The 22,002-nt window shown below is 38.3% G+C and overlaps 1 protein-coding gene across 5 annotated transcripts in view; it reads right to left on the bottom strand.

Moving 5' to 3' along the window:
- Positions 1-22,002, bottom strand: part of BEGAIN (brain enriched guanylate kinase associated) — a 63,461-nt gene continuing 41,459 nt past the window's right edge. For 2 of the 5 annotated variants that reach the window (XM_053474542.1, XM_053474544.1), the window contains 5 exons: positions 20,963-21,016; positions 19,762-19,828; positions 3,837-3,944; positions 2,730-2,813; positions 1-1,729 (listed from right to left, as the gene is read on the bottom strand). In XM_053474542.1, coding sequence (XP_053330517.1) covers positions 353-1,729; positions 2,730-2,813; positions 3,837-3,944; positions 19,762-19,828; positions 20,963-21,016 — 1,690 coding nt within the window. In that variant the 3' untranslated portion in view covers positions 1-352. The remainder of the gene's footprint in view (positions 1,730-2,729; positions 2,814-3,836; positions 3,945-19,761; positions 19,829-20,962; positions 21,017-22,002) is intronic. The other 3 variants (XM_053474545.1, XM_053474546.1, XM_053474543.1) reach the window with 3 other exon arrangements.

Here is a 22,002-nt window from a genome sequence, read left to right as displayed (position 1 = left end):
TTAATGTCTCAAATGTAGGCTTTGGTTAAAATATATTAATTCCTATTTTTTTTTTCTTTTATGAAGACATGGCCTTGTATTTGACTACTCAATTACTAAAATCGGTGGTATAAATATTAAGTGACCATAACATAAAAATGACCTTATGCCCATATGTAATGAGGTAATTGCATATTTACAAGGTCAATACTTGAATGGGACATTCCCTAAAAGTGCAAGATACACAAACACTTAATACAGAATTATTAATTAATTATTAATACTATCTTGGTGTAGACTTTTCTAAAACACAAACATTTCCCTGTCTTCACTGAATTCTTTATGTTCATAGTTATTGCAGTTTGGAAGATGCTTAATTCAAAAGTGTTCCATATAATTGTGCTTTTGTGAGACTATCCTTTCTGGTTAAGCCAATGCTCCCAGTTCTTTGAAATTGCTGTGGTTTGCCATGGAAACTTGTATGTCCTTGGTCAATGGAAGACTGGTGAATGTCTGAAGCCTCCATGGGGCTCTGACTGAGAGATTCTGCGGAGCTGTTGGGGCTGACGTCAACGTATTCTCTTTTGGCCGTTGAGGACGTGTCTATGCTTTTACTTCCCATCTGGAGTGACACCCTTTCCGCTTTTTGGTCTCTTGCTTCTTTTGATTTAAATGTAGACAACATTTCCTGTTTGCAGCTGGCGCTAAGGTCAATTTTTAATCCAGAGTCAGTTCTTAGGAAGCAGGAATCGCCCATTCGGCTTTGACAAACTTCTTCACCCTCTGAAAAGCTGTCTTGTTTGTAACTGGCATACAATGGGCTCATCCTGCTTTCTAACTGCTTCACGGGGCTATGAGCGAAATACTGTTCTGTAAAACTACATGGAGATATACGCCCAGCATTGCTATAAGAGTAAGCCCCAATATCCTCAACGCTCAATTGTCGCCAGCGGCTTGGTAGATCCTCTTCTGAAAGGTTGGAACTCCTACATTCGCTGTGTGATTTATGGGTGTTCATGGCCTGCTGTGTGCGCATCCGGGTAAAATTAAAAGGCTCCTCCACATAGGAAGATGACCTTGTGAAATTGGGTGATGCTGTATTTTCAGGGCTTTGTTCCATATGCTGGACAGACTTTGATTTTACAAACCTTGGACTTGATGTGTGCTCGTAACCTGTTGTGGATTTCCTTTCGAAAAGGTCGTCCATGTTGCCCATGTATATGGCCTGCTGTGACGCTGTTAGGGTGTTCGCTTGGTTGTTTTCTTTTTCTTCTGACGTTGCGCTGAAGCTTGAATATGAACTGGACGTCGGTAAAGATGCTACATATTCATTGAAGGCTTCGTGTGAGAAACTGGAGTGGAATCCGTCTTCTACGGTGCTGTCTGTAGAATTCTGGGATCTTAAGAACACCTCATCTTTCACTTGTACATCAAAGCTTTGGCGCCTATCTCTTCTTCTTTCTTCAGGACAATAGAGAGCAGTGTCACTGCAATAAATTTCTGACTTAAACTGTGGTCGTTGGCGAAGTTTGTCGTCAAGCTCTTGGCTTCCATGTTCATAACTAAGGTCTCTCATTGATGCGCTTGATAGATGTGAAGACAAGCTGCTAGGATCGGGTTTTTCCAAGACCTTAGCAATGACACAAGTAGGAATGCTATCAGCATATGACGTGTTACAAAGAGGCACAGAAAGGCTACGTCCATACTTTTCCATATGTTGACTTACTCTTTCCTGGAAGTCAGTTGGCAGCTGGAGAAAGAAGAAAATTAGCCAAGTGAGAAACCAGGTGACACTTTTTAAAGCAGGGGTGTCCAACCTGCGGCCCTCTAGCTGCTGCAGGACTACATCTCCCATCCTCCTCTGCCAAGGCTGCAGGTTGGACACCCCTGTTTTAAAGGAAACAGAGACTAAGATTATATTATGATAGCTCACTTAAATAAGTTAACTTTTTCTGATTTTCAATGTTCAACTGTACCTTGCAAATTAAATATGTCAAATTTCCATCATATTCATCCCTAGATTATAAAGTTGCCAAACAATGATTAGTCTGACTCAGTATAACTTTACAGTTTAAGCCTTTTTTACTGATACATAATTGAAAAGGTCAGTCTTTCTAGAATGGAATAGAAAAGGGGTAGGCTAATTAGTTATATTTTAAGCCATTTGGTCAAAGAAAATGCTTCAGAAGATCCTAAATCCTAAATATTAAACATATATACAGCATTTTTATTGTATATGTTTTCCCTTTTCGGCAACGAAAGAAAATGACCCACTCCTGCCATATTTAATCACTTTACAAAGAAACCATTAGTGTATAAACAATATTTATTGCTACACTTTATTTTGTAAAATAATATGCATAATGCACATGTGTGATAGGAGTATTCACATTCAATGTTCCCTTGAGGATTGTGGTAACTGAACGGTCAATTTCCATGAAATGCCACGTTTATGTCATTGGTCGAAACAGATGTGATGTCAGAGATAAATGTATTTGAATAACTTAAAAGCCAGAAATTAATAATAATAATAATAATAACGGCACTAAAGATTGGTGTCGGGTTCAATTATTGTTTCACTTGAGATGTAACAGTTACTCGATAATAACACCCAGTCAACTGGCTTGACGTGTTTTATTAAAACACAAAATAAAGTTGTCGCTAGAGAAAGATACCTTTCAATGCAATTTTCTTTGATATGTATCACAGTAAATCGATACCTGTGGATTAAGAAATACGACTGACCTTACCTCTGATAATTTGTGTGCTCTGAAGTAACTCTTACTGCACTGTAGCAGCTGAGAGGCTAGATTGCAGTCTTTTCGATACAGCTCCTACATGCAAAGACAGGGGACAACAAGATGTAACTTGAAATTTGTTTTAATATTGGCATTGGCTGGGAGGACTGGGTTTATAGTTGGACGTTCCTATGTATAAAGAGAACTAAAGGCCTAGATGTAACGTCAGGAGGTTTTAGTTCACTGAGGGTGGTAGATAAGCGGAACTCTATGTTTCTGTTGTGAGCCATTGCTTTATTTATTGATTTATTCTGCTTCTGTTCCATACCCCTGAATAGCAAAGAGCAGAGCAAGACTGGGGAGTAAAATTGGCTATGGTACTTTGACGCCAATCGACGAGAAAATGACATATGTGTGGTGACCAGCTAGATAATTGTGGCCACCTGCTATGCACTTACACTAATGGTATGTGAAGGTGAAACTGTGCAAGTGGCCCACCTGGTCCGCCTTGTCTGGTTTGTCTATAGGCAAGTCTGGGCCTAACAAAGGCTGTTGGTACTGATTGATTTATTTCTTGGGAAGCAGGAAATAATCTTAGCACTCAAAATATGTAACCTAACTATGACATCACACAGTGGATTTCTGGTATAGGAGATTAGCCGGTGTGTCACGCAAACCCATATGGTACAAAAAATTAATCCAAGAAAAATATACCATGAGGAATAAAAAATGGGGGGGGGGCAATACTAGTCTTTGAAAAATATCCCTATTTTGCTACTTTCCCTGCTTCCCTACAGATATTTAGTGAGCACAAATGTTGGCACAAAGTTGTGGACTGAAGACTTTTGGCCGCACCCATCTTTTTAATCCTAATTTAAGGAAGACCTCCACGATGAGTACCTAGGACTCTGTATATCCAATAGACTACCTGTACCTAGCACGTCTTTACATAATCGTATCTACTCTAGTTAATATGAGTTAATATAAAGGAATACAGAATACATCTGTTACCAGTGTGCAGCTGGGGTTTTCCAAGTTAGTTTAAATAGAATTATCTTAACAATATAAGCCTTTACCAGGAAATGTTACCATGCAGTCAGCCAGAAGAATAATACTTACGTTGTCTTCTGATAATTTATCAATGGTCACCTTGGCTTCCAATAAATGGTTATTGAGTGCAATCACTTCATGGCCTAATGCTCTCTTTTCCTCTTCATAATGCTGACCCTGGGAAATGAATAGTTTACATTACTTCATAATGCCGACAAAAAGGAGACCCCCCCCACCCCTTGGTTTTCTTCAAGAAAAAGCAAAGACTTTGGGTCAAATTTGCATCCTATATAATACTTACATTTGTGTGCTCTGTCTATGATGATGGGTTGTGATCTCAGTATGAACATTCTGTTTTGGTGCAAACCACTTTCCATGGACTTTGGTAAATTATAGTTTGATTATTTTCTATCTCGATATTTGTTTTTATTTTTATTAAACACACATGTTTAATCATCGTAAAAGGCTATGTATTTTGAGTTATTAAAAGTTTTATTAAGACTATATTACATTTGAATATTTTACTTATCTTAGATTTGTCTCCATAAAGGGAAAGTTCCATTAAAAAAAATGTTTTTCTCTCCGTCAAATGAAATCCAGTGTTGTATACGGCATCGGCAAAAACTCGGTTTTATGTCATTTTGCCCCAATAAACTCCCTTTATATGCAGACCTGGAGGCTGCCATTGTAGTCAGTCGTGTGATATGCTGAGGTGACTTCCCCTGATGAAACACCACACTGAGCTGATTCTTTAAGGTAATGCTAATGAAGTCTGTCCCTCCATAGACTTTCATAAGTCCAACCAGGTGACTAAGACTGAGCTCTTCCACAATTGTGGGAGCCCCCTTTAAATCCTGTTCTATATGGGAATTTAGTATTCAGCATTTTCTAGGTTTATTGGCTGCAACATTTATGCCTCTCAGACAGCATGTTTGTTTAAAAACAGTTGTCCGGGATGTAAAATTGCTTTCTTGTATTTATATGATATTGCATATCAAGTGGAAAATGTGGACAAATGTATACAGCCATCAGCTTCCTGCAGTTTTATGCGTTCACTAAAAAAGAACGCATAAAAACTTGCTTGCGAGTAGTCCTTACACATGAAATGCTAGCTTTTGTTTTATCTTTCTTTTTTAAGCTCCAAGTCCTTGCTTTTAGCATGCAGAGAAAATTGAAAAGTTAGTACTGCTTACAATAGGTTTTATTTTTTTTAAAACCCTATTGTTCCTAACACAAAAAGAATAAAATCAATTGAAAAATTAGTGTGGTTCCTTCAAACAGTAGGTTTTGACAGCTCAGTCAATGCAAATGGACATTAGCTGAAACAAAAGCGGAAAATGCCGGCGAATGACTAGTAGGTTTTTTCAGGTAGCCAGGTCCACACCAAGCTTAGGGTCCACACCTGACCACAGATGTACCGTATTCAGTAAGGCCTAGAGGTGGATGTCTGAGCAAGTGGGGAAGACTGAGCCAGGGCCAAGCCAGACCCCAGGCTTCTCTTGCCAATCTACACACAAATCGAGCTAGACTAATCCACATAGAAATGAGTGTCCTTGTGTGCATCCAGAAGCATTAGATCAAGATCAAGATGTGCCAAGACAGACTTTGGGTTTCAGGCCCAGCTACAGGAAGATCTTTTATTTACTGAGAAGATAACATGAATCTCTTGCTGGGTTACAGGGAAAGTAAAGGCAACCCTTGCCAGGCTGTCCCTTTTGCATGACTGTTGAAAATCAACTTTGGTTAAAGTAGATAGACAGTTAATTGTCTAATTGCATAAAACAGTCAGAGGTATAATAAGGTAGTGTTGTAATATGTTATGTCTAAAGCATTGTACAATAACAGCAGATGTCTTTATGACATAACAGGAGTAGTTTCTAAATACAACATTTGTACAAAACTAAACTATTTGATTATCCACTTATATAAAGTATCCCTTTCCTGAAAATACAGTCCCTCTTTGTGATCAAGGTCATCAAAGTCAGATTTGCCTCTCAAATGCATAACAGATGCTTTTTTGGGTGATCAGGCTCCCTGTAGCAATCAATGATCTCCCCAACCAGCCCAATAATGCTATGGAGGACTGTGCGCTCAATTTCTGCTCCTCAAAAGATGGCGTGCTGGAATATGATGTCATATCTATCAGCGATGGCGGCGCAAAGGACATAGGGCGAAGCTGAAGGTAAACACGTGTCTGCTGCTAGGTAAGAAATGTGAAGATAGCTTCTTAGAAGGAACACAATCATGGAATGGATGGGACGTAAGCATTAAATGGACAATGTTTAGAGGCTCTTTAAACTTAGCAGAGTATGAGTAGTAGTGGGTAGCGTTACCCATATACATTTTTATCATCTGCCCTTAAAAGACGTGATCTCCGTAAATGCTTAGCCAGGTCTAGAAGCTCGAATTGTTTTGAGCCAAAAAATAATAATCTTTATACTCAGGCATTAATGTCTTTAAGCAACGCTACATAAATTACACTCATTTCATTTTGTTATATCAGCGCCTCTCATACCCAAATAAAAAGAGAACTCCGTTATTTTAATTTTATTATGTCTTCCATAAAAAAACACTAACTTAGCAGTTCAAATCATAAGTTCTTTTAAATAAGATCTTTACTGCTGAGCACTGCAAGGACAGCTATAAGCTGCTCCGAAATCCGTGAAACATTACGCATCATTTACACCAACAATCCCAGGGCTCTCAGTATGTATTTTGTCGGCTCCGATTACTCTGTAGATACTGTTACAGGTACGTGATCTCACTTTAGAAACTCTCAGAATTGTTATTCTCACATTATGTTTTTTTGTAAGTAATTGCAAAATAGAAAATGGAAAGCACACATATACAGTGTATATATATTGTGAGCTGGGATCATGTAACCACACAGTCTTAAGGTTTGAAATACCACATAAGGCTAAATTATTTGTAGAATTGTAGTCCTTTTTATTAAAAGGTCTGTAAACAAACATAAATAAAACAAACAAAAAGAAAAGCCTTGCTCTCTGAGCACTTACTGACATACAGCAACTAACTATCGTTGGACGGCTTACCCGCTACCAACAAAAAAACATTTAGCACAGGCCTTTTTCGTTTAGGAACCGTTCAGCAGATTCTTTAGGAGAAAATGCAGTCTCACTCACTGCTTGTGTGTTTCTCACCTGAATAACTCACAGGGCTCCTTTTTGTAGCAGCCCCCTGCTGCTCATTGGTAACAGGTGAGTAACTACCTGAGAGAACCAGAACTCCTGGACTGGCTTCATCACCTGCTGCAAGTAAACTGTGGAGTGGAGCACTGGCCCTCCCTTCTCTCCAAATGCTCCACCCCAGGGACCCAAACACAACTACAACATTACCATTATTTTGTTGGTAACAAAACATTCTCCCTGGGGTTATCGAATACATTGCACTGCAGTATTTTCTTAGAAATATATATGTTATCCACCACCATGCCCTGTTCCCTGTCACAATATATATATATATATATATATATATATATATATATATATATATATATATATATATATATATTTTTTTTTTTTTTTATTTATTTTTTTTCTTTTCTTAATGTATTTTCTTCTTTAGATATATTGGCACAGTGATAGTTCGCAGAATTAGTATCTGGAATAGGAGTGTAAAAAAGGCTATATATATATTGACGTTTATAATGTGTTCTAGTTCAGTTAACTTATCTCGATCTATTAGACACACATCATGGCTCGATCTTACCCATCCCGTTTGGCATGGCTACTAATAAATGCCTATGGAGGAATGGACCTCATTAGCTTTGCCATACAGCATCAGCTCAGTGTGGTGTTTGAGCAGGGAAAGTCACCCAAAATATCACAACTGACAGCAATGGCAACATTTTATTGTTAAGAAACAAAAACAACAATCATTGTGCCCACTGTAGGCTTGGACAAAATCAACAGAAACAATTTTAAACTCAATGGATTTTTCCACCATTTTTTCCGAGATTTTATAGCTTAAGGAAAAAAAGAACGAACTTTATTGCATGTTAAATCTCTTACATTTACAACACACGTTAGCGTCAGCAAGGCTGCTGATATTTAAAATCCCTTTACAATGAAGTCTTTGCGGGACAATGTCTACAGATCTTAATCATGATGCATGCGTTCTAGGATACTTTCCACTAGCTTCAAGTGGAAAATCTGCTCTGGGGATGGCAAGACTGCCAACACAACCATGCAATATTTCCAGAACATGCTAGTGCTCCATGTTTAGAGCAACTGAAAACATCCCAAGTTCTCCACGGGGACACCAAGGATCCAATTTTCTTCTACGCAATATAGATGCATTCCAACCGCAAAACACTTTTTGTGTTTTCAAAAATCCTGGATGATATATCTGGAACCCATGGATAACGGTTTCAATAATGTGATGATAAATTGGTTAATGTGTGATCTTATGGGCATAAAATAAAATAATGAAGATGAATTTAGATCTTACAATGACCATTATTTATAAGACTTCTCTGTTTATAAGTATAGCAAACGTTAAACAACCAAAGCAAGTCACACACACACACACACACACACACACACACATACACATAGTGTATAAATATGTTGAAAACCATAAGGTTTCCATAGCTGTTTCTTGGAATATAGTAATGGGATTTATACATATTTACTGGAAGAACAGTATAGATACAGAATTCACAGACTATATTGAAAAAGCCGGATAACGTTATTCTTCATTTGTAAAGATTTTCCTTGAAAATGTGGGAAGGCGAAGGCTTTTTTTTTTTTTTTTATATATAAACAAATCACAATGTATTCTAGTTGAGTGGTGATCCTAAGAGACATACTCCCATTGTTCAGATACAAACACTCAATCTAGATAAAAACATGTAAACAATTTCTGTTGAATTCACGTTTCCAACCAATAAAAGCAGGCAGGTTTGTAAGAGGTCAGACTTTTAAGGCGTGCGCTTATAGAGATTTTGTTACTTAATAGCTTAGTATACCTAAGGACTCACAACAAACTCTAAAATCTAAGGCTTTTGGCTACTGAATTAAACGCCAGACTTCCACCTCGGAGATGGGAAGTGCTTTGCAACTGATACTGTTGTTTAAATCAGCTAGAATTGCACGGAATAATAACTGTGTTTATCTCGTCTTAGTACATTGTCATTTCCTTACTCTTACTTATACAAGAAGAAAGCATTGTTCGGGAAGAAACTCTGAAGCTCTACAGTAAAAGGAATCAAATTGCATTTTGTTCCCCTATTTTTTTTCTGTATTGTGGACTAATGGAGCGGCCATTCATTACAGATGGCAGAAATCAATACACAAAATTGAGTGCTAAGTATAAAAGAAAAGGCACTGGTTGGATGGTGATATATTTTTTTTACATTTTATTTAAGGGGTTTTGCAGGCTGGTAGGCTCCAGAAATTATCTTTTATTTATATAGCGCCAACAGTATACATATATATATATATATATATATATATATATATATATATATATATATATATATATATATATATATATATATATATATATGTGTCTATAACAATCTTATTGTCAGGGTGGTAAAACCAGCATAGTCTCCACTGGCATTTGTTCAGTTACCAGTTGCCAATACTTTTGTCATTTTCTGTGCTCTGTTCCAGCCAAAAACTATTTGCACCATCTCTCTTTACATCTAATTATCCACTTAAAAAATAAAATCACAAACGGGCAGGGAATTGCATGGTAGACTGAGATAATTATATCAAGGTTTACTTAAGGCAAAAGGATAAACACATATTCAGCTGTCCACTAATAAGCAGTTAGTCATTTGATTTCAATCTGGTGATTTCAGTACTAAACATGCTATTTACTATTTAGGAAAATAATTATTTGTATTATGTAGAACTATATTAAAGTGTTATCCCCTACATTTTATATAATGTACATTGGTTCCGCTCTGGTAAAGTAACTTGTCCTATACGTCAGGCTACGAATGAAACTACATTCGTGATCCAATCAATTAATAATTTACACTGCATAAATTATTCAGGGGGTTAAAATAAATTATGTGGCACATTCCAAAGACAAAGTGAACCAAATGCTTGCTTTTATAGCCCATTTAACAAAGCCTAGATGAAGAAATTGCTCGTTCAGCTACAACCAGGTTAAAGAAACAAAAGGGGGAAAACAAATGCTGTAGTTTTACATAATTAAAGGCTAGAAAATGTTATTGGGACCTTAAATTAAAGTTAAAATAGTAAAACTGCAAACTACTTGGTGTTTTTTTAAACAAATGGTAGAGAAAGTTTTAAGGATGACGAACTTTCTCCAGAAAATATAAAGTTTTTATTGAAAATGGAAATGTATAGGTTCATATGACGTTTCCCAGGCAGACAAAGCAATTCTCTTTAGCGCCATAACTTAAAGGTCCGGAGCCGTTGACCAAGTCACCAGTTTTATGTTTTTATTTAAGTACTGGTCTAGATTGCTACCTGAGGTGCAAACCCACACAAAGTACTTTGCACACTAAAAACTATTATTCATGCACTGGGTATTTAAAATGGCTTACTTCAGAATGAGTTTGTATCTTCTCTTTCTAAAACATGGTTTTTAATGTTAAAAAAATGGGGTGCTTTTAGGGAGAGCGGAGGAGATAGCGCTTGTGCCTAGAACCAAAAGACACGTGTGACCGCGCCAGTGTCGAGCATTGTTATCTTGTCTGGTGCTCACGCCAATTTACTGTTGGGTTTTCTAGGTAGAAAACATACGCTTATCACCAGCACCACTTGTCTTTGTCAGCCATGACAAGTCTGAGAAGATCAGGTTCCTTGTAACCTCCCCAGGTTGCCTCACCAGGATCTCTCTGTCCCCCTCCATGGGGAAGCTGGGTTGGGTAGGGGGGGGTCTAGCTGCACACAAGGAATGACCAGGCCATATTACATGACAAGTACGCAGACCCCAAAGTGCCTCAGAGACCTGATACTCACTCAGCTGATGGGTATTTAAATCTCCTATTAAAAACTAAAAAACAAAAAGAAAAGTAGATAATTGAACAAGGCTATTTCAGCAGAAGCATAAAGACAGGACTATCTTTCTAGAGGTAATTTTATTGGTTACAACATATAAAATAATCCTTTAAAATACTGGATTATCTGAACTTTTCTGGATACCAGAATGTAACTTTTTCAATTAAATAGTAAGATGCTCATAGTCACATTAAAGATAGACATAAATATTCTTATTAATTTGGCTTAAAAGTAGAACAACCCGGCAAATCTGGGAAGTTCAATAGGAAAAAAAAAATATTTATCTTTTTGGGAACACAATGCCCTATACAGTAATGTAGGTTAGCAGTGTCCCAAACATGGCTTTACATTTTCACCAATAAAATCTGGTGGCCGCCATTGTTGTCAGTCGTGTGATATTTTGAGTGACTTTCCCTGCTCAAACACCACACTGAGCTGGTACTTTATGGCAATTCTAATGAAGTCCTGCTTGTACAAAGAAATCCTTTCCTCCATAGATGTTCATAAGTTAAAGTGTCAGGATGTGTGATTAAGACTGGGTCATTCTATTTTTTACCATACAGGTTATAAGATAACTGTTTTCTGTCTAGTAATGTATGACAATTTAACAGAGCTAGAAGATATACAAATGACTGGCATGCACCTGTGTACGTGGCATAAGACACCTCCATGTGACATCCATATTTACCATGGTATTGAATGTAATCTCATAGGTGCAGAATTCTGATCCCCACGATGCCCGTAGGTTAGGAGGTTAGCTTCCTAGCTTACATGAGTTGGTGAAAAATACAAGGTAAAAGTCCATATTTATATGGATTTTTTGAGAAATAATTAAATATGTATTACTTAAATACTTAATTATTCATAAAAATAAATTATAGCAGTTTCACTTTGATTTTGTTAAGTCCCCTTTTCACCGAATCTTCGTGTCTGTGAATGGTCAATATAAATTATTCAGTACATAGGCTATTTTCTTATTGTCCCTGGCACATTCACCCATCTCTTGTTTCAAAATATTCTCTTTGGTTATTTTAAATAAATATATTTTAAGTAACTATTTTTGCTTTCATTGACAGTTCTAGCTGCCATTAGTTCCCATTAAATGATCCTCTGTCATATTGTTTAAATTGCTTATCATTGCTGATTGGTTCAGGCAGCCTTTGTAAGGGTTTTATCATACGGAAATAAATATACTAAAACAACCTCACCAATTTTAAAAGGAATCCTCATTTTCCCAAATTCTTAATGTCAACAGAGCTGCCCCCTTAAAACCTATGCAATGGTATTACAGAGCTGAGCACTACTGGATATAATATTTCCTTACATTTAAACCAAATATTTCCCGAACATTGATTGTAAAGTAAATGATGCTGGGTATAGGTAATCCTGATAAATATATTTATGTATTATACAAACTAGAGGATAGTTCCCCTAACTTCGTGTTATTAAGGCTCATTCCCTTTAAGTCTCTCTTACAAGAAGGAGACTGCAACTCAACACAGCGCAGGTAGCTCGTTATGGAATAAGATGCATTCATGAGGATTCGTGAAGATTTTAAAGATTCCATTGAAGATTTAAAGACTATTAACATGCATAGAAACCAGGATATATTATTTACTTCCTTGAAATTGATAGAACAGAAAAGGTAGGATGACAGATGTTACCAATGGTTGATTTGTTATGTTTGCTCCATTTACAGCGATTTATCAGCTGTCTGGCAGTTCTAGTGGAATTTTGCTTCCGGGCACATTAAACTCATGCATATGCGGCTCTGTCTCGACTTCATTTGGCTTGTGTAATGAAAATGGTTTTGGATTCTTCAGGCACGTTTGAGAAAAGGGTAACCTGGCAGCTCCAGAATTCACAGAATCAGAAGCTACATGCAGGATATTAAAACCCATTCATCAAAACAATTTAGGCTTGTTAGGTTAGGGGAGGCTTTTTAGATTGCTCAGAAGAAATAATTATCCCAACTCTTCTTCTCTAAGTGAGACTCAGAATTTTGATCTGTTCTTTAGCAATGAGTGTTCCATTTGCCCTTGTAAGCTTATCTTGGAAGATGGTACAAGATGATCCAGGCTTCTCTTTGCCTGTCCTTGGGGTGCTCTGTTCTCACGGACTCTCTTCTTTCTTTCTTTCTTTCTCTCTCTCTCTCTCTCTCTCTCTCTCTCTCTCTCTCTCTCTCTCTCTCTCTCTCTCTCTCTCTCTTCTTTCTCTCTCTCTCTCTCTCTCTCTCTGGGACATATTACTTGCAAACAAAATCCAATACGCAGAATCCCTGCTGTTCTGAATAACATGTTTTGATAGTCTTCTTACCAAGATTGTTTCTTCAATAGAAAGATAAACCACAATTCCCCCCAAAGGGAACACAATTCAATTATTGGACATTGCTGTTGGAGGGACAGTTATGTGAGGGAGCTGTGATTTACCAGACCCCCGCCACCTTCTCTTTTGTCCTTTTCTCTTACAATATCCTCCTGAAAACCTCAATTCCCAATATTATATTTTCACAAATGCCATTATTTAAATTTCAAAGGATCCTTGACTTGTACATCTCTCATGGAATCCATTGTACTGTTACTAATGTGAAAACAAAGAATAATCACATTTTATTTAATGGGTTTACCATTGAACATACATACATTGAACATGGGCCTCCATTTAATTCTATTCTGGTAACAAAAGCCATTTTGTAGCTAATGTCCACAGTTTCCCTGTAGACTGACTTATGACTGAGATTATTAAGAGAGCAGTACTTATTAAAAATGCATTTTCAGTGTACTTTTCCAACTATAGAAATCTTTAAAATGCATTATTAATAAGGAGTCTTAACTCTTATATTTGCCTGTATCGGGGTGATCTGTCTTAGTTGAAACAATGGTTTGTTACAAGAGGTTAGGGAGGCTTTTAATTCTGTTCCCCTAAGTACATCTCTTCTTTGGCAGACCAAGCATGGAGGGAGCAGGGTGACTACATTCGATATTTTAAATCCGGGGAACTGTCTGAGTTTGACCCGGAATCTCTGGGTGAAGTCCGGATTCCCAAGGTCTTAGGGTCATTTTCTTCTTTCTCCAGCCAGGGGAGTGTCTCTTAGCACGCTTATCCCCACCTATGTTCCCCTTCAAGCAGGGGCATATTTACCTTGGATGATGCCCTAGGTCTGACCCTGAGCATCGCCCCAGCCACCCCCCTATGCCATCCTCACTGAGACTTACCAGGATCTGATGTCTTAGAGACACACGGCACCTTGTAATGGAGGCTGTGCCGTAGTGTGAATGGGCCAGTTGGGGAGATCAGAGATCTCCCTTGTGGCACAGAGAAGGCGCAGATCCCCCAAGAGGGTCTAACAAGGGAACTTCTGCCCCCTCTGGACCTGTCGCCCCAGTCTAGGCCAGAATACTGGTTAGGATTGAACTTTTTCTGATATTGCCCTGTTCTCAATGTAATTTATGTCAGCTGTAAATCCACTCTGAATAGAAGCTACATATCTCTATCTCATGACAATTCTTTTAGCCCGTTTCCATCAAGAACACAGCGTGCTCTCGAATTACCATATTTTCATACAGAAATCTGTGTTTCGGTGATTTGCTTTTTAAAGTCCGTCGCGGCTCTCTGCCTTTGTTGTGACAGCGTTTGTCTTTGCGCAGCTGCGTCTCCCATACACGGGTAGAGGGCCGTACCATCCAATTAGATCACCAACCATTTTTTTTTTCTTTTTTAACGAAGGATCTTCTGCAAAGAACGTCTCGCACACTCTAGAATCCATCTTACGGAGCAAAACTGAAAAAAAGAAATTGGCTTGTCTTTTTTGTACAAGTATAACAAACGCGCCACCTGACTGCTTTCATTTTCTTTCATAAGCCCATCTGCCTTTCACAGCAAATCAAAAAGAACATCTGCTTCACTTTTCACATAAAAACACAAACAAAATAACTAACTATTTAGGTGAACATAATAATTATCCCCTAAATTGCCAGATTCGACTTACATACTCTGCATCTTTAAGTGTTAACAGTGCGTTTACTGAAGGATTGAGCTCCGGAGCTCACGGGGTTTAAATCTACAGCCGATATGAAATTCCAAGTACTTTATGATCACTTTCATGGAAATTACTAAGTTTAAGTACCATACACTTGATTATATATGTTAGGTAAAGTGCGTCTGTCGTTCAAATAGCCCACTTCAGCTAGGGAACACAATTTTAAGAATCTGAATCGTAACGCAACAGCTGTATTTCAAAATGTTTGGGGGTGACAGATGGATATGAAAACTTCTCTGTCTTTCATGCATTCATACTGTTTACCCATAGATTTTGGGGGTTTAGGTTATTAGGGATGCTGTTAAATTGTCTGCCTCGTACTACACCCTGGACCATTCATCTATTACTTTCAATTTAGGACACTTAACCCCTTAATGACAAAGCCCGTACATGTACGGGCTCAAAATGCATTGTTTTCAATGGGTTTAGGGACCGCCCATTGTCCTTAAGGGGTTAACCAGGTCATGTAAAGATATACATTAATTATAATAGATGTATGAACATTATTATGTTGAGGCCGGAGGCTGTATGATGATGAAGTGGATATAGTAATGTCAGGCAATATTAATAATGGTTATTCCAGTACCAGGACCTTCTTGGTGGTTAATATTGGCTCGCTTATTTCTTTTTAATTGTAAAAAATGTTAATATTCCACCTAAAATGCAGAGGAAATTGTTAATACTCATAGTATGGAACATTAACAGCAATAAACTCTACCCCCTTTAAGATTTCCGGCTGAGCTGTATTAAGATGTGATTACGGTGTTTAGCAGCCCAGCCTTGCTAATTTGTCTCGGCAGCGAGTAAAGTATATAAATGTGTCACTTAGCCGGGAGCTGTGAATGAGCACTCAATCATTTTAATACAGTTTTCATTACTGGTCGCAAAGTTAACCTAGATTACACCTCATGTCCATACCTGGGAGCTCCTAAGGTTTTCCCCAATCTCAGGGTAAAGGGGCACATTCTCAGTCACACAGTCTGGAACCCACCCTTTCCTAGTTGCCACTGCTGGGATCATTTCTCAAATTTCTGTAGACTGTAAGCTCGTTTGATGCTCACCTATTGTTTCTGTAAATCAAATTGTTATGTTGCATACTACTTGTTATGTCCTGTCTACCCATTGTACAGCGCTACGGAATTTGAGGACGCTATATAAAACAATAAATAATAATAATAAAGTTCCCAATTTTTATCATTTTATGCATTTACTATCAGTATGTTATCAGAGGTCCCAAATCTCCCAGGATTTCCTGGAGTCTCCTGGAAATGCAGTTGTTTCTCCTGCCTCCCTGAAGCACACAAGAACAAGAATCTTAAGGACCAGTAATTTGGGTAACACATTTGACTAGTTGATACACAGACCCTCCAGAATTGGCTACTAAAGAGTTAATCTTTAAGGAGTCTCAGGGTTAGCTCATTTAGAGCTGGAACGTGTGTCATTCAAGGTATATATAAAGTGATTATATGTGGGATATACCTGTTATGAACACCACGTATCTCCAAACACCAGGGACGTATTACTTTATTCTCTGATAATGTGCACATAAAATTGTTGTTTCTGGATATTGCATTTTGTATCACAGAGAGAGGTGGGATTCGGCTCTGGCATTACGTTTTCCCTTGGGTATTAATGAAAGACAACAGAATCTCAACCGTGTAAGATGATACGATGCAGAGGAAGCCTTTGCGATTCCTCAGTCAGCCCTGGAATATGAGTCGTGTTGCTCAATGTACTCTGCATTTTGGAATAACCCCTCATGGTATGATGTGCTGCTTTATTAACAGGTATAACGACATTTAGTAATTGCAGTTACTGAAAAGAAACAGAGATCAATTGTAACCCCCCCACACTTCTCTAAGAGCTATTAATAGATTCCACACTGTTTTCCGCAATATTGGCTTTCACACCCAATCTGATTTAATAATGGAATACAATAGGAATGGTGTGAGATGATTACACCGATCAGCCATAACATTATGACCACCTGCCTGATAGTGTGTAGGTCACCCTTTCACTGCCAAAGCATCCCTGACCCATCGAGGCATGAACTGCACTAGACCTCTGAAGGTGTTCTGTGGTATCTGCCACCGAGACGTTAGCAGCAGATCCTTTAACTCCATGGATGTATCCTGGCACCTGTAGCTGGTTCACAGCTTTTCCTTCCTTGGACCACTTTTGATAGCTACAGAACACTGGAACCCGGGAACACCCCACAAGAGATGGACGTGGGATGAAACAGGAGGTCTCCCTTTTCTGGGAAAGTGGCTTCATTAGCGAGTGGGACTTTAAAACCTTGTATGTTGTGGGCGTGGCTAGCAGTGCATGGGTGTGGCTAGCCATGCAGGGGGGAGGCTATCCACAGAAAATCTTCAGTGGGAAAGGAAGTGGGTGGCGAGTGGACGTTACTAAATACCACTCCACTGCCTGGAGAAAGGGGCAAGTGACCCGGAGACTCTGCGTCAAACCTAGATTATTCCCAGGTTTGGTTATTTCATGTATGTCCACCGTATTAGATAAAAAACATGGATATAGTCATATAAGGGCTCAAAGGGATAATGGAATCTTTAATTTAAATTTACTCCTTTTACTGGCACAAAATAATAATAATAATTATAAAAGATGCAAGTTACACCAAGGTCCTTAAAGCTGATGAAACTTTATATCTTTTTTCTATGTTGGCCCAATAAAATGTATCAACTTCAGCTAAAGTTGCATAATTAGGTTTCTAGGCAGCATTTCCATCATGTCTGCTACTATGCAGCCTGAATTTATATAATAGATTGAGATCTGGTGAGGTGTCTTTCAATAGAATACAATTTCCTGAATTTATCAAGTTACTTATTGTCACAAAGCGGAGGTGATATAGGAGAGGTGAGTAGGAGCGAGGATGGGAGCAGAGGAAAGAGGTGTCCGTAGGATCGGTATCAGGCCCTTACCTCTCCCCATAGTAGAACGCGGAGACGGTAGGCGCTTTACCCATTTACCGCGAAGGGAGCTATAGTTCTGAACTGATATGCTCTGGAGTATTAATATTTTCTGTTGACATATTTTGCGGTTATAGTCTGATAACCAATAGTGGTTTCTATGTGTTTTTTTTTCCACAGAAACATTGTACTTTGTGGCATTTCCCTTGTTAGACAACCTATGTTTATGAATATATCACAGCTATAATAATTCACAAATATGACATTTTTGTCTTCGTCGTTATTTTCAAAGTTTATCTTGCCAAAATAGTTCAAAAGGTGCCCGGATTTAAATTCTTGTGCGGTGCTCCCATGGAGACCCCTGCTCCGCACAAATCATTAACAATCACATTTTATGGTTTGTGTCGAATACAATTCATCAAAGGTAAGAACAAACAAATGCAAAGGCTTCTAGCTCTCAGCATGAACAACTGCGTGGCAGCCTTTAACGTTCAGCTGAAGAAAACACAGGCATTAAGAAATGTGAAACAGCCTTGGAAGAAAACAAATGATACATTCCAAAAATATGAATTCTAATGTACAAAAATACAATAAATATTTGTAACACAACAATATGTTAATTCTCGTAATACAGTTTGGAAGGCGGCGGTTGCATATACAGAAAATCAGGACAGAAATCAGCCTTGTGTTGAACAATAACTCCCATTCTTTTTGTCCAACCCATGACCATCCAAATTATGGATAGAATGTAGCTAAACATCCAATTTTTATGCAAAATCCAAATATTTCCAATATAAACTCATAAGTATAATGAAGCATTAAATGTGGATTTATGGTTTCGTTGCTGAAGGCAGATGTAAAATGATCTTTCACGCTATTTTAGAGTTTTTGTGAAAATGTAGCGCGCTAAGATAATTTTCTGTTCAGAGATTCAGCATACGAAGATCACATATCTTTCTGGGGGATACAATCATTAACCACAAAACCCTAGGTCCAGTTTCACTGCTAACTCTGGAGAGATAATTTTGAAATAAATCTAGTGTATAAAGTGAGAAATAGTTTCAGATAAACTCTTTTAAGCCCTCGGGACGTGTTGATGTTTTACCAAGTGAAATTAAATGTTAAACAGTAGAGTGTCTTATCCCAGGGCCCGGTAGTGTAGATGGTAGCCGCAGAGTGAGCCGCTAGGGTCACAAAGGTAAATAAACCACTGCCTGTATGTATAGGTTTAGTTTGCCAAATGGCAATAATAACCAACTTGGGAGTGTATATGTCCCAGTTTCCAGTAAACTATAATACTTAGGTCATAACAGTCCAGACATTTGGCCATTTTTACCATCACAAGTGTAACTGCTCCATAAAATTATGACTCTTGTGAACCCATCAAGCAGGTTCTTTTAAAGCACCTGTGCCGAAACCCACACCTCATAGTTACCTCTGCTGGCATCAGGAAGGGGTATGGGGTTCCTGAATGGCTCTGCCCCGGATAAAATGTTTTATCCATCGCATGACACAACAGCAGCTGACCTGAGCGCACATTTAAAAGAGATTAGGGGATAATAACAGAAGTGCTGTTATTTTACTAAGGAATTTACTTCCTTTTCAGTATCAGAGAATTCGTGTTTTTTCAGGAATTAATTGACTGGCTGCAAGAGGACCACTTGGCGTTGGAACCCTCCACGTAACATAGATAATTGTCAGGGCAGAACAACTTCATTCTAAACAGCCCTGGATGTAGGAATAGAAATAATATAGTGGTTTATATATCATGCTGGTATTCTAATTTGTAAATTTTCTTTACCACATTGTAAGGTGGGATCCAGTGGAACCACAGCTCTATTTCTTATTAACTAATTAGCTTTAGTTCCACTGCAAGCCCAGCTTGTAAACCAGCAATGGAATATTTGGACCTTTCTTTTTTGTGGAATGAGTTGACTTCGTAAATATTGTCCTGGGCTACCAAAGGCTAGCCATCACTTCAATAACACCATAACAGCAAATACTACACGTAAAGGTAAACTCACCATTCTGTGCAACTTCTCCTCAAGCTCCTGGTTAATTCTTTGCAAAGACAGGTAGTTGGTTTGTATCCTAAAATCAAATGCAACATTTGGTCAGCCATGATACCACATAATATTCTGGTTTATTCTATTTCTTGTTTAGTTTTGTGCACCAAATATTTAGCTTGGGGAAATCCTGCAAATTACTTTTTATGTAATACAGTTGTAAATGGTTCATTAACTAACTGTAGAATTTGAAGTATATATAAGTCAAAGAGACTGCATTTGTTCACATCACACCCATTCCCCTACTTCAGATACAATATTAGATTGCCAAATCATGGACAACGGCTGGCATTACCAACCAACAAAACCCACGGGGGTGGTGGATTTCAGGGAAGGTATAGTTAGAATCATGGAAGATATTATTAATCAACAGATGGACATCTGACCATAATGAGGGACATCAATGATAGATATGGGGAGTTTGTGATAAAGAGCCATATGTGAGGTTTTATTATAAGAACCCAGTCAAGCCAAGGGTCCTTAGGTCGCTATACAAAAGGTCATTCTGTAACCTCAAGCAACTGCTCTGGATTTCTTAGGTTTGGCCAAACATGGTGTGGTGGCATAGAAGATGCCCAGTTACCATCTCTATTCAGAACAATACTATATACCATGTAACGGAGTAAAGATTGTGATCTAACGATAAGTATGGATGTAGAACTTTGATTAACTCGTGAAGATATCTAGCACTTATCAATATTTGTTTAATGCTAGCTGAGTTAAAATACCAAATGTGGCTTTAAAAACAAAGGCTTTAAGCAGACATTGTGTGTAAAAAACATACTCTTTTATTTGTGTTCTGTGTGCATGAAACTGGAAAAGTGTGAATTAGTGGATGCATAATATACAACAGGGCTGGTGAATTCGTAAATGACTTTAGGGTTAAAAATGATACTTTACAGTCATGTTTCCTGCTGTGTCTTTAATGAGTTATGGTGCCCACTAATTATCGTTTATGAAATGACAACAATGAATCAGAGCGGTTCTGCACAGAGCTGCAGAAATGTGGCAGACATTAATCATCAAAGTGTAGCCTCCTCTTTATGGAGCAAGTATCAGTTGTTCGGGTACCAAGAAAAGATCGTTGTTACGGGACTGTTGGCGCGTGTCATTTGTAATCATCATATTGCAATGAAGGGGGAAAACAATATATGCACACCTGGGAGCTTTCCAGGAAAGGCTGCTTGGAGCTCTTGCTCTCGAGGACGAGTGGCTTCGTGAAGGAGAAAACCAAAAGAGTTCCCAGTTATGAATATAGTTATGATTAGAAATTACTTTTCATGGTTAACAATGCAAAGCAGCAGGACAATGTTATAAGCATTCAGACCCAGCAGGGGGGCCCCGAGCCTCCCTGATCTGTCAAGGGGCCCCATCATTGGACCCTGTGGTCCAGTACTCTGGACAAGACCCTTGTGGCTCACTACCCATGTCTGAGCTTTGGAGCCCAGATGGCCCCTCTCTAGGGTTTGGGGTCCTGGTGGCCCAATTGCAAGCATTCTTAGACTTCATCTACAACTGCAAGCTATTTATGTAAATGAAGCAGAGTATGCACGTTTTATAGCTATACTGTTAATTTGTGCAACATAATAACCAGTCTTTGGTGTGCTTATGATGTCGCCATCCCACCCCACCCCACCCTAGACAATGTAGCACAGGAACATAGAATTTGAGGACGGATATGATCCATTTGGCCCAATCTGCCAGTTTTTCTTATCTAAAAGATAGGTTTGTAAGCTTGCGAGCCGGGCTCTCTGTTTGTCTTAGTCTGTCAATTCTCGTCTTGTCGTACCCCTTGAATATTTGTATTGTAATAAGTGCTACATAAATTGTTGGCGCGATATAAATAAAACATAATAATAGTAATTATTCCTTGATCTTGTCTAGTCGTAGCCATATGCCTATACCATGCATGTTTAAATTATCTCATTGTATTAACCTCTACCACTTTTGCTGGGAGGCTCATTCTATTATCTACCCTCTCTATAAAGTAAAGCTTCCTTATGTTACAGCCTAGTTACACTGCAGCCACTACAACTGAGTTCCATGATAATGTAAATACTATTGTGTACATCGGCAATCTCTGATTTGTAGAAAGGAAAGGTGTCAATTACTTTCCTCACGGATCACCTGGAATGATTGCCTGGAGCTCTCTCTAGAAAGGATCGTGCACATGTATGAGCTTTCTTCACCTTGTCACAC

Source organism: Spea bombifrons, chromosome 9 (genome assembly GCF_027358695.1).
Source record: "Spea bombifrons isolate aSpeBom1 chromosome 9, aSpeBom1.2.pri, whole genome shotgun sequence".
NCBI lineage: Eukaryota > Metazoa > Chordata > Amphibia > Anura > Pelobatidae > Spea > Spea bombifrons.
Note: the sequence above shows the minus strand (reverse complement) of the source record. Positions and strands in the feature narration are given on the sequence as shown.